General features: G+C 38.3%; 2 protein-coding genes across 4 annotated transcripts in view; one reads left to right on the top strand and one right to left on the bottom strand.

The window, feature by feature from the left end:
- The window catches only part of CDK5R1 (cyclin dependent kinase 5 regulatory subunit 1), a 92,832-nt gene that overhangs the window by 2,782 nt on the left and 76,519 nt on the right, over window positions 1-13,531 (bottom strand). The gene's annotated exons all lie outside the window — the stretch shown is intronic.
- The window catches only part of MYO1D (myosin ID), a 326,596-nt gene that overhangs the window by 241,656 nt on the left and 71,409 nt on the right, over window positions 1-13,531 (top strand). For both annotated transcript variants that reach the window (XM_072779460.1, XM_072779462.1), the window contains exon 21: window positions 1,874-2,028. In XM_072779460.1, the coding sequence (XP_072635561.1) occupies window positions 1,874-2,028 (155 nt within the window). The remainder of the gene's footprint in view (window positions 1-1,873; window positions 2,029-13,531) is intronic.

The raw sequence follows: 13,531 nt of genomic DNA, 5'->3' as shown, positions 1-13,531 counted from the left end.
TAAGCTTATTTAAATAACACAAGGACAGAACTCTTGGGAAGAGCTGCACTTTTGCTGTATGAAGCTGGTGTAGTTATATGCTTAGGGGACATTCAGGGAGTATTAGATCATAAAAGTTTCTTCAAGAGACATCTGGCTGGTTTAGTCAGTAGAGCACGTGACTCTTGTTCTCAGGGTTGTGAGTTCAAGCCCCACATTGGATGTAGAGATTACTTAAAAATAAAATATTCTATATATATATATATATATATTATAATATATTATATATAATATATATAAATTTCTTTGAATTTCTGCTCATGAAACAACTTATACAAGATTTCTCCAGTGCTTATGATCCAGCTTTATATTAACTGTCAGTGAAATGTATAGGCAATCATGAAACCCCTTAAGAATTTAACAACCAGGGCAGCCCCCGTGGCTCAGCGGTTTAGCGCCTGCCTTCGGGCCAGGGCGTGATCCCGCAGTCCCGGGATCAAGTCCCACATCGGGCTTCCTGCATGGAGCCTGCTCCTCCCTCTGCCTGTGTCTCTGTGCCTCTCTCTCTCTCTCTCAAGAATAAATAAATAAAATCTTTAAAAAAAAAAAAAAAAAAAGAATGTAACAACCAGCACGTTACTTGATCCTTATCAAAACTATGCAGGCTATAGGTCAGCCTTCTGGGCTAAAGGTAAATGTTTTTCTGCTTCTGTCCCTCATCACTTTTTCCACATCAAGTGATATGATCACGTGGCTTATTTATTCTGTTGCAACAGTGGATTACATTGATTAATTACTGAATACTAAACTAGATTTGCATTTCTTAGATAAACTCACCTGGTCATGGTATATTATTATTCTTACATACTGTTGGATTCGATTTGTTAATATTTTGTTGGCCATTCTTTTTTTTTTGGCCATTCTTATATCCATGTTGATGAAGGCTATTGGATATTGATTTACAATTTTCTTGTACTGCCTTTATCTTTTTCTGCTATCAGGATAATGCTGGCCTTGTAAGATGAGTTACAAAGCATTCCCTTTTAGAGATTTGGTGTTATTTCTTCTTTAAACATTTAGTAGAATTTACCAGTGAAATCATGTGAACCTGGAGTTTTCTTTTTTGAAAGGTTTTTTTGTTTTTTGTTTTTTGTTTTTTAAGATTTTATGTATTTATTTGAGAAAGAGGGAGAGCATGAGCCAGGGGAAGGGCAGAGGAAGAGGAAGAAGCAGACTCCCCACTGAGCAGGGAGCCCAGACACGGGGCTCAATCCCAGGACCCCAAGATCATGACCTGAGCCAAAGTTAGATGCTTAAATGACTGAGCCACCTAGGTACCCCCTTTTTCAAAAAGTTTTTAACCACAAATTTAATTTCTTTAATAGATAAAGCAGTACTTGGGTTATCAATTTTTTCTTGACTGAGTTTTGGTAGTTTGTGGCTTTCAAGGAATTATTTGGTTTCATTCAAGTTCTTCCATTAGGTACACAGAATTGTTGAAAATATTTCCTTGTTATCCTTTTAATGTCTGTGTGGTTTGTAGTGCTATCCCCTCTTCCATTCCATATTGGTAATTAGGTCATCTCACTTTTATTCTCAGACTAGAGGCTTGGCAACCTTATTGGTCCTTTGAAAGAACCAGCTTGTTGTTTTGTTGATTTTTCTCTATTTTTTTTCCTGTTTTCAATTTTCCTAATGTTTAGTCTTCATTATTTCCTTCCATAAGGAAAGGAATAAAACTTGCTAAAAATTGCATGAGACTTGTGTAAGACTTGGTAAAAATTGAAGGCCTAGGGTCACTGGTCAAAAATAATTATTGAATTACAAAATATATTTTTAAATTTATTCTTTTGAGAACCATCCTAATAGTTTTCCATGTTTTGTTCCTTTGCAGTTGACTGGTCTGAGTGTCTCCAATGGAAAGGACCAACTTGTTGTGTTCCATACAAAAGACAACAAAGACCTCATTGTCTGCCTCTTCAGCAAACAGCCAACTCATGAGAGTCGAATTGGAGAACTTGTTGGTGTCCTGGTGAATCATTTCAAGAGGTAAAGCTTGACTTTTTTAACTGAGGCAAGTTTTGAACATATGAAATCTTACATCCGAATTCTGCTGAACATGTTTTGTGCCAATGTCAGTGTGTTGGGTTATTTTCCTTTATAAGAACAACTTAAATCATCCTTTTCACAGAAAACAAAATTAGTCTCCAGGTTTAGTTTCAAGATTAGGAATGATCCTCTACTTTTCCAGCCTCCAGCTGAACCAGCAATGAGAGATTTCCCCACTGGTGACCTCTTCATTGCCAATCCAAATGTAGTTAAATCCAAAAGACAGAAAAATGACTTTATATTCCTATTGTCACAGCTTTTCCTTTATCCCAAATATAATCAGTGAGTGTGTCTAATGTAAATATAAATTAGAAGACAGGTTTAAAATGACATACTGGTTCATGAAGACTAAAGGAATTTCTGAGAGAGGCAACAGTCTTTTCAGAAGCATGGAGTTTGGGTGGCACGTGGCATATTCACAGTAAACCTAGAGGATATCTGGGGTGTTTGTGTGTGTGTGTGTGTGTGTGTGTGTGTGTATTTGTGGGCGCACGTGTGTGTATGTGAACAATTACATGAGCAATATACATAGTGGTGATCCTGAGGGTAGCGTAGACCTGTGAATGGCTGTTTTAAGCAGAAGAGTAATTTTGTCTGGTTACCTATTGGAATTGTTTTAGAGATAGGGTTTTTCTTCCTGTAGGACATCATGGAGTATTTGGGGTAGGTTGTTTCTGATTCCAAAGTCAAATATTCTTCCCATTGTGGCAGACTATCTCTGCCTCCCCACCACCCTGATGCCAAGGAAAGACCACTTTTCAAAACTCAGTGACTAAGAAATGAGCACACTGTCCAGTTCCTTTTCTTCCTACATGACACTTCCTAAGTTGCCAGAAGTAATCAAGTTTTCTTTATTAGTATTTATTAGTATTGGTTTTTTTTCTTAGTTTAGGCATAGCTCTTCTTTTTCTAATATTTTTTTAAGATTTTATTTATTTATTCATGAGAGACACAGAGAGAGAGAGGCAGAGACACAGACAGAGAGAAAGCAGGCTCCATGCAGGAAGCCTGATGTGAGACTCGATCCCGGGACTGCGGGATCACGCCCTCAGCCAAAGGCAGACGCTCAACCACTGAGCCACCCAGGCGTCCCAGCTCTTCTTTTTCTAACAAAGACATATTTAGAATCAGATGTCCTCTGTCTGATTCAACTGTGTTCATTTTTGCTGATCAATGTGTGCAATATAACTTTAGAAGTGCACTGCACAGACCATTTATTTTTTGTTCTTAAACTTTGTATTCTAGATCAAAGTAGATCTTTATGTAGTTAAATGCTTTTCCAATGGTATAAATAAAAAAATTTGTGATGGTCATCTGGTGGAAGAAAATAAGAATCTAACTCAGGAATTACCCAGAAGTAATGATAAATAGATAGGCCTTTGAAAAATTCCCTTCCAACTGCCAAAGAGGTAAAAGAAATACCTGAGAAATTTAGAATGGAAGAGAAAGATCTGGTGAAGGCATCTTTACAGTAATGTCTGTCACTCAAATTAGCGGGCTTATTTTCCTCCTAATATTTAGTTATGGCAAAGTAAGGACAATTCAAGGGATTTTAATTGGGATGCCTGGGAAATTAAACTGTTTTTTCTAAACCTGGGTCCTTGTTTAGCAAATTCCAACTCCTGTTAAAATGCTTCTGTAAGTGGTAGAAAATGCAAACCTGGTTCTAGAACTATCTATTGCTTTCTCTCCTTAGCATATGCATTTTGAGATAACAGTTCTAGTTGCAGTCCCTTCTGTCTTTAATAGATGGAAGAATTTTAAATGTCTTTAAAAATTATAAATGGAAGGAAGAGAAGGCTGTCAAAATGCTAGATTTTTTTATAACTTATTCTTAATCTTCCTCCCAGATAATTTTCCCTAAAGTACATTCTGAGAGGTTCTCTGGTTAGAAGTCAGAAGGGAAAGGGGTATCTGCGCGGCTCAGTGGTTGAGTGTCTGCTTTTGGCTTAGGGTGTGATCCAGGTCCTGGGATAGAGTCCTGCATCAGGCTCCCTGCGGGGAGCCTGCTTCTCCCTTTGCCTGTGTCTCTGCCTCTCTCTATGTGTCTCTCATGAATAAATAAATAAAATCTTAAAAAACAAAAAGTCAGAAGCAAAGGGCTCAAAATAACAAAGGACACCATTGATAGACTAGATCTGGGTTGTCTTTAAAAATTTATAAGGAGAGACGATTTAGGACTTAAAAATCCATGAGCAAAATTCTAACCAAGTTTCAGAGATGAGGAGGAAGTAAAAAATTTTGAGAAAAGGGCATCATATTTTGTTAGGCCAACACAGTGCTATATCCAAAACAAATAAAGATAGCACAAGAAAAGAAAATTATAATCTGATCCCACTTTCATGTGGAGATTTTTTTTTTTAAATTCTAAATGCCCCCACATTTGTCCAAGAATGTCTGAGGCTTGATGAAACTTCTAAGTCATGCTGACCCCAGTATATGGAGGAGAGTAAAGAAAAAAAGACATACCCAGCTGAGGGAAGGGGTGGCCTCATGCAGAGGACACTGCAGTTTGGAGAGAGGATGATGTGATGTGAGGTCACACCCTGAACTGAAACTTATATAGGAAAGCCCTACCTGGTACCCTCACCTCTTCAAGAACTGTGCTTCAGCAAATAGCAAATAATACCGGGGGAAAAAAGAGCAAGAGAATTGTGCAGAAGCAATATGAAAAGAAGCAAGGGAAATAAGGAAAGGCAAATGAAGAAAAAAATTTTGGGGATGATCTTACATTTAAAAAAAAAAAAACAGACAGCTCAAGCACAGACCAATCTGTACAGGCACCATCCAGAAACACCTGGTACAGCCATACCAATGAGTACTGGCTCTATTCCACAGATCAGAAATTACACCAGAAGGGAGGGGAGGAGACCAAAGTCAAATATAAGTAGGACATACTAATGAAGTTAAATAGGCTAGTTCAGTAGGTAGAGCATGTGACTCTTGATCTTAGAGTTGTGAGTTTGAGCCCCACGCTGGGCATGGAGCCTACTTAAAAGTAAAATCTTAAAAAAAAAAAAAGAAGAAGAAGAAGAAAGAAAGAAAGAAAGAAAGAAAGAAAGAAAGAAAGAAAGAAAGAAAGAAAGAAAGAAAGAAAGAAAGAAAGAAAGAAAGAAAGAAAGAAAGAAAGAAAGAAAGAAAGAAAGAAAGAAAGAAAGAAAGAAAGAAAGAAAGAAAGAAAGAAAGAAAGAAAGAAAGAAAGAAAGAAAGAAAGAAATTTGTGTATGTGTCTATAGGTATATATACATACATTCATATATGAGTATATATTACAGATCATTTCTGATTATAGGAAATGGGTAACACTGTTTATCTCTGGAGGGGATAAAGGCAGAAAGGTAGGAAGGAGATTTCTTTTTCACTGTAAACCTTTTGCAATAAATGTTACTTCTTTAAAAACTTTATTCATTTTAATAATAAATGGCAGCTGGTTTTTAGGCCTATTATAGGTGACTCTGAATTCATGATTATTTTATTTTCCTGTTTAGAAAAGCAGAAAAGAACAAAAGAGCTTTCTGAGTGAATGATCTATTTCATAGCATTTGAGTACTTTGAAATAAACCCAAATAAAACCTCTTGGATACATATGAAACTAAATATAACATTGTGTGTCAAGTATAATGACATAAAAAAATTTTTTTAAGTAAAAAAAAATTTTTTTTAAATAGGGGCTCCTAGTGGCTCACTCTGTTAAGCATCTGCCTTTGGCTCAGGTCATGATCCCAGTGTCCTGGGATCCAGCCCCGCATCGGGCTCCCTACTCAGCTGGGAGCCTGCTTCTTCCTCTGCCTCTGCCCCTATCCCAACTCGTGCACTCACTCTCTCAAATAAATAAAACGTTAAAAAAAACAAAAGATAAAAATAACGACCAAACAAAAAGCCTTTCAGAATATTGTTGTTCCGTGTGGTCCTGTTGTAGAGGGCATATAGGCCTGAGATGAGGTCTCCTCCTCTTGGCAGTTGTGCCAGCGGTTTGTCAGGCCCGTCGGCTTTGCAGAGATTATGAAGATGGCTGCCTTGGTTTTTGGTTTGTGTCTCACCCTCAGCAGGGGCTACCTGCTGGTAGGGAGGTTTGCCCACTAGCAAACAGATGGTCTCATGTTGGCTGCCCCGACTACAGAGTCACCAGAAACTCTGCAATATTAAGCTGTCAAAGGACCCATCTGCCCTAAGCAGCTGTCCAGGCATTTGCCTGTCTGGATGCTGGAAACCTCAGTGTAACCCCAATCTCAGGCATCAAAACTTCTCATTTTTCCTGTTCTATTTCTGTGGGTGAAAGCCAGAAGTCAGTGCCATCTGCTTCTTGTTTTTCCATAAGCAGTATCTTTACTATCTGTTTCATTAAAAAAGCAGGGTTGCTTCTGTTCTTTTAACTTGGGTAGACTCAGACCAAAAAGCAGGCCATCGGTTTGGCCAAGGGAGTACAGGCAAGGGGCCAGGGAAATGCAGCCTCCTGACCAGAGGTATAGGAAGCAGAAGCTCAAAGGCCTCTGCCCCTGGGCCTTCTCATCCAACAGCCACTGCTCACCACCATCCCACTGCTCCCATGTGTGTGTCTCGGGCTCCTCGGTCCCTGACCCTGACCCTGACTACACTTTTTCATGTATTCCCTTGATCTGTATTCCCAAACTGCTTTCCTTGAATGCCTGGTACTAATATATTCTAATCAGAGTAGTTAATTTTTAATCCATATTAAAAAGGGACGCCTGGGTGGCTCAGTGGTTGAATGCCTGCCTTTAACTCAGGGCATGATCCTGGGGTCCTGGGATGGAGTCCTGCATCAGGCTTCCCACAGGAGCCTGCTTCTCTCTCTGCCTCTCTCTGTGTCTCTCATGAATAAATAAATAAAATCTTTAAAATATATATATTGGGCAGCCCGGGTGGTTCAGCGGTTTAGCGCCGCCTTCAGTCCAGGGCGTGATCCTGGAGACCCAGGATCGAGTCCCACATCAGGCTCCCTGCATGGAGCCGGCTTCTTCCTCTGCCTGTGTCTCTGCCTCTCTCTCTTTCTCTCTCTCTCTCTCTTTCTCTCTCTCATGAATAATAATTTAAAAAATATCAAAAAAATAAAATATATATATTAAATAAATTAAGATAAAATAAAGATAGGTAAAAGTAATGTAGGTAGCCAACTGTAGAGAATTCATTAATCAAATTATAGTCCATCTCCTTAATGGAGTATTTGGGCCATTTAAAATTATAATTATCGAAGGCATCTCATTTATGGTGAGAGAAAAGTGAGTGACCACGATTTACCATCCTCTGCCTCCCAGTAGAGATACACATGAAAACACAAAAAGCCATGCCAGCTTTACATAGTACTAGAAACTGGAAGTGTTATTCAGGCCCAGGCCCACTGAAAGGGCTGTCCTCCACCTCTGCTCACATGGCACTTCATATAGCCATCCCTGGCCATCTTGGTAGAGAATAGCAGTTTGCCCACCCCAACACTCCCTTCGGCCTGCCACGCTACACTTTTCCCCACAGCTCTACTCTCCACCTGACACTACATCTTTGCTTATTTCTTTATCACCTGTGTTCCAACTAGAATACAAGCCCCACATTAGCAGGGACTATACTTTGTTGTTCACTGCACTTGCTCTAGTGTTCAGAATAGTGCCAGGCACTCAGAGGACTCCCAGTAGGTAACCGTTGAATGCCAAGGCCAGCCACTGGGGCCCTCTCGCTGTTGGATACTTCTGCCGCTTCCCTACTGATATGTGCTCTTGTCAACCAGAAGATGATAACGTAGCCCTCCTTGTAAATAACAGAAAGGAAGAACCCTGTTACGGTTTCCTTCCCTTTAGGATACCTCTTCTCTTGCACTGGTTACAAGATTACAAGATGTAGTACATCTGGGGACAGAAGGAAATAGGTATTTCAAGATATTAAATCAGCAACTAAAAGAGCTACCAGAAGAGCCATGGGTGCGTTGTATGCTGGGGGTTGCAGCTCTTCGTTTACTTATTTTTAACAACTAAAGAATTGGAAGTAATTTCAGACTCTCCTTGTCAGTAAGCTGACAGAGAAGTAGGGGTTCCTGCTCAGCTCGGCAGCAGCTGCAGAGTAAGTAAAAGACTTCAAAACCACAACTAGAGGCTGTGTGCATAAGCTGACTCCTCAACTGAAAGGCTGAGAAATAGATTCTAAAACGAATAAGTAGAGTGGGAAAAGTAACCCAGAAGAATCCATATGCATCTTTTGTGTAAGAGCTTCTGGACTAAATAGAAGTCTCCCTCGTTATGAGGTCTGTAAAGAAGCACAATAGCAGTAAGAAAGACTCAGACTTCTTTTCAGCTTGTCTCAAAAATTATGGAATGGCAGATTTTCTATAATTGTCATTTTAAATGTGAAAACCAAAAATATATATTTTAAAGTTATGAGATTATTTTTAGAATATCTTTTCTTCCAGAAACAAAGCAACTAGTAACGTACTTTCATATAAAATGTTCAAAGTGGAAAAAAATCATCTTGATCCACCCACCATCTTTGATAAGATAGAATCATTACCAAATGAAGCAAGGAGTTATATCCTGATCTAAGGAGGAGAGATATCAGGCCTAGAGATATCATAGAAAAATGAAAAGAATCCGCCTGAAGCTATAAAGAGAAAAGAAATTTTGGTATGAAATGGAAAAGAAATCAGCTATATTACTAGATGACTCGGAGAACTCCTTGTCAGGAAAGAAAAAAAAAAAAAAAACAACAGGGAATAATTTGTTAAAAGATATTATATTGCTTGCTGACCAAAAGAAATGAAGGGGGAAAAAAAAAAACCAAGCCCAGCCTAGCTAAGTTATGCTATTCAGAATTAGTAACTTCTGGCTTTCCACATCTGAGCTTTCTTTGATGCATAGCAGTTCTTGGTCTTCGCTGTTTAGCATATGCATTGAATTAACCTAGTAGAAATGAGTATTTGACAGGAAACAGAGAGTGTGGCTTCTGGCCTAACTCTGCCACCAGCTAGCTATAAGGTCTTGAGCAGATCAACGTTTTTTGTTCTATGGTTTATATGTAAGATTAAAGGTCTGCACCAAATTTGTTCATTCAGTTAATAAATATATATATTTGTTTGCATAATGATGGAAAAGTTCTGGCAGGGTTTCACAACACTGTAAATAAACTTCACACTACTGAATTGTATGTACACTTACCACTGAGTAAGATGGTAAAAATGAAATGAAAGTCAGGCTTGGTTAGCCAGCACCACAGAAACAAGGGGAAAAGAATATTTCTTGAGATTATGTCACACATCAGACATCATTTTATGGCACAGGAATACAAAGATCAACCTCCTGCCATCAAGAAGTTGGTGGTCTATCAAGGGAAACAAATGTATAATTCATAATAAGTTTACAGAAGCGTAAAGAAAGTGGCTTAAATCACAGAGGTCAGAGTGTATCTTTTGATGGGAATAAGAGATGGGGAAAATGTTCTAGAGAAACTTCATCAAAGAGAAGTGGCATTTGTACTAGGCTTATCAGGAGATCTCTAAGTTAAAAATGGCAGACTTCCATTTCTAGCCAACATGGAGTAACAAAAATGAGATTTACTCTCCTTTCTGATACAGTCATAAACAGATGAAATACATGGAACAGTAGTTTCCAAGACACCAGATACCAGACAGTAAAGGTTGATGATTTCTGAGAGACAACAAGGAAATGAGATGAGCTCTACAGTTGCCCCAGGTTACTGCCTTGAGGGAATATGCAGGTCTTGGCACAGGAGGGAGAACCATTGTGGAACCTGGGGGTTGGGAGACCAAGGCCACTGAAGTTTGCAGGACAGGGTAACAGAAGAGAGAACTACACAGAGAATTCTGGAGACCTGCAGGGATCCCTGCTGAGTATTCATCGGAGTGTTGATCAGTGCATGTGTGTTAGAACACTACCTGAAAACAAAAGAACAATGCAAAAAAGTTAGCAGTAATAATGCCTGGCACTCACAGAGAGTGAAGAGTAGTGCCTGTTCCCAGTAGCCAGACTGGGAAACCTCATCATTAACAGTCATTGAGTATAGTACACACAAGGGTCTTGCTTCAGTCCTGGGGAATAATTAGCCCTAGACTTCGCACTGCTCTGGTTTCCTCTGATAAATCTTAAAAGCAAGACCAGAAAAGATCAAACTGGGAAGCCTTCTCTGGCTCAGTCAGTAGAGCATGTGACTCTTTATTTTGGGGTCATGAATTTGAGCCCCACGTTGGGCATAGTGATTACTAAAAATAAATAAAAGTTTTTTAAAAAAGATTAAATTACTTACAAATAACTACCACCTAGAAAAAGCTCAAGAATATGTAGAGAGGATCCCTGGGTGGCTCAGTGGTTTAGCCCTTCGGCCCTTCGGCCCAGGGCATGATCCTGGAGTCCTGGAATCGAGTCCCACATCAGGCTCCCTGCATGGAGCCTGCTTCTCCCTCTGCCTGTGTCTCTGCCTCTTTCTCTCTGTGTCTCTCATGAATAAAAAAATAAAATATTAAAAAAAAAGAATATGTAAAGGAATACAAAATTATCTAGCATTTAAGTTAAGTTCACAATGGCATTCAGTCAAAAATCAGCAGGCCTGCAGGAAAGCAGAAAAATACAACCCATTATGAGAAGAAAAATCAGTCAAAACCAACCCAGAATTGCCATAGATGTTAGAAATAGCCAACAAGGCTATTAAATTAGTTATTATCACTGCATTGTAACAGTTGAAGACACAGAAGCTATCCAGAAAGACCCAAATCAATCTTCTGGAAGTCAAAACTACAATGTTGGACATGAAAATGCACTGGATGGGATTAACAGCATATTAGATACTATAGAAATAAAGATCAGTGAACTTGAAGACAAAACAATAGAAACCATCCAGAATGAAGCACAGACAGGAAAGAGAAATTTTTGGGAAAAGGAAGAGATCAGTAAACTGTAAAACAACTTCAAGCAGTCTAATAAATGTGTAAATGAAGTCCTGACCAAAGGGAGGAAACCAAAAAAAAATTGAAGAATAATGCTGAAAATTTTCCAAATTTGATCTAAAAAACTTTAATAAACCCACAGATCCTAGAAGTTACATGCAAAAAATCTTGAAGAAACTACACCAAGGCCTATCACAGATTGCTCAAAACCAGTGATAAAAATTAAACCTTAAAAGCAGGGATGCATGGGTGGCATAGTGGTTGAGCCATCTGCCTTTGGCTCAGGGCATGATCCCAGAATTCAAGGATCAAGTCCCATATCAGGCTCCCCACAGGGAAGCCTCCTTCTCCCTCTGCCTATGTCTCTGCCTCTCTCTTTGTGTCTCTCATGAAAAAGTAAATAAAATCTTTGAAAAAAAAATAAACCTTAAAAGAAGCCAGAAGAAAAAGACACATTATTTATAAAAGAATAAAGATAAAGGTGGCATAGATTTCTCATCAGTAACAATGAAAGCAAGAAAACAGTGAAACAATATTTTTGTTTATTTTTTTAGTAATCTCTACACTCAACATAGGGCTTGAACCCATGACCCTGAGATCAAGAGTCTCATGTTCCTCCAACTGAGCCAGCCAGACACCCTGGAACAACATCCCTGAAGTACTTAAGGAAAAATCTGCCAACCTATAATTCTATACCAAGCAGTAATAGCTTTCAAAAATGATGAGGGGCACCTGGGTGGCTCAGTCAGTTAAGTGTCCAACTCTTGGTTTCAGCTCCACACTGAGGATGGAAACTGCTTAAGATTCTCTCTCCCTTTCTCTCTGCCCCTTCCCCTCAGCCCCCCCAACTTATACACTCTTTCTTAAAAAAATAAAATGAAGATGAATTCAGGACTTTTCAGAGACACAAAAGCGGAATCAGTTCTTTACCAGTAGTCACAATATGAGAAATGTTAAAGGAAATCCTTTAGACAGAATAAAAATATACCTCATGAAAATATAGATCTCCACAAATGAATAAAGAACATTAGAAATAAAAGCTACATGAGTAAATATATAAGATTCTCTCCTTGTTATTTCATTCTTTTTAAAAGATAATTATCTGTTTGAAAATAGCAGTAACAAAGTAATATGGGTCAGTTCATTAAGAGAATATAACAAACTTAAGTGTTTATGCTACTAATAAAAGAGTTGCAAAACATAGTTCATTAAGAGAATATAACAAACTTAAGGGACCCCTGGGTGGCACAGCGGTTTAGCACCTGCCTTTGGCCCAGGGCACGATCCTGGAGACCCGGGATCGAATCCCACATCGGGCTCCCGGTGCATGGAGCCTGCTTCTCCCTCTGCCTGTGTCTCTGCCTCTCTCTCTCTCTCTGTGACTATCATAAATAAATAAAAAAAATAAAATAAAATAAAATTAATTAATTAAAAAAAAAACAAACTTAAGTGTTTATGCTACTAATAAAAGAGTTGCAAAACTGATAGAACTGCAAGGGAAAATGGACAAATCCACAATTCTTGTTGGCCAGTTCAATACCCCTCTCTCAACAACTGATAGAACCAATTAACAGAAAATAAGTAAGCATTTAGAAAACCTGAACACCACTATCAACCAAATTGACTTAATTAAACATCTATAAAAACCTAATAGCATCAGAACTCATATTCTTTTCAAGTACACATTTGCCAAGATAGACTATGTTCTGTCTGGGCCATGACACAAGTCACAATTAATATAACAGATTCATAGATCCCTGCCATAATGAAATAATAACAAAAAGATCTCTGATAAATGCCTAAAAATAACTGGAATCTAAGTGACACACTTCAAAGTAACCCATGTGTCAAAGAGGTAATAAAAGGAAGGATAGAAAGTATTTTGAACTGCATTAAGATGAAAACACAACATATCAAAATTTGTCATGCTGCTAAAAGCATACTTAGGTGGAAATTTATAGCACTAAATGCTGAGAATAGAAAAGAAGAAAGGTCTCAAATTAGTAACCTCAGCTTCCGTTTCAAGTAACTGGAAAAATAAAAGCAAATTAGACTAAATTGTCGATTTAATCGACACAAATCGCTTGTAACTGGAAAAATAAAAGCAAATTAGACTAAAGAAAATGGAAGAAAATAGTAAAGATCTGAGCTGAAATCAATGAAATAGAAAAATGAAAGGAAGTATCAATGAGACCAAAGCGAAATTAATAAGCATCTAGTCAGATGATGGGGAAAAACAAAAGACACAAATCACCAGTGTCAAGATGAAACATGCATGCAGATTCTGTGGCTATTAGATAACCAGGAAATATCTTTATTAATATTTTATGCCCATAAATCTGAGAGCTTAGATGAAATAGACAAATTCCTTAAAAGGCACAGACTACTAAAGATCACAAAGAAGAAATAAATAACCAGAATAGTTCTGTGTCTATTAAGGAAATTGAATTAGCAGTTAAAACTTTCCCACAAAGAAAACTCCTGACTCCAGCTGGCTTCACTGGTGAATTCTATACTCTTAAGGCAGAAGTAATATGAGTTCTGTAC

Source organism: Canis lupus, chromosome 16 (genome assembly GCF_048164855.1).
Source record: "Canis lupus baileyi chromosome 16, mCanLup2.hap1, whole genome shotgun sequence".
Classification (NCBI taxonomy): domain Eukaryota; kingdom Metazoa; phylum Chordata; class Mammalia; order Carnivora; family Canidae; genus Canis; species Canis lupus.
Note: the sequence above shows the minus strand (reverse complement) of the source record. Positions and strands in the feature narration are given on the sequence as shown.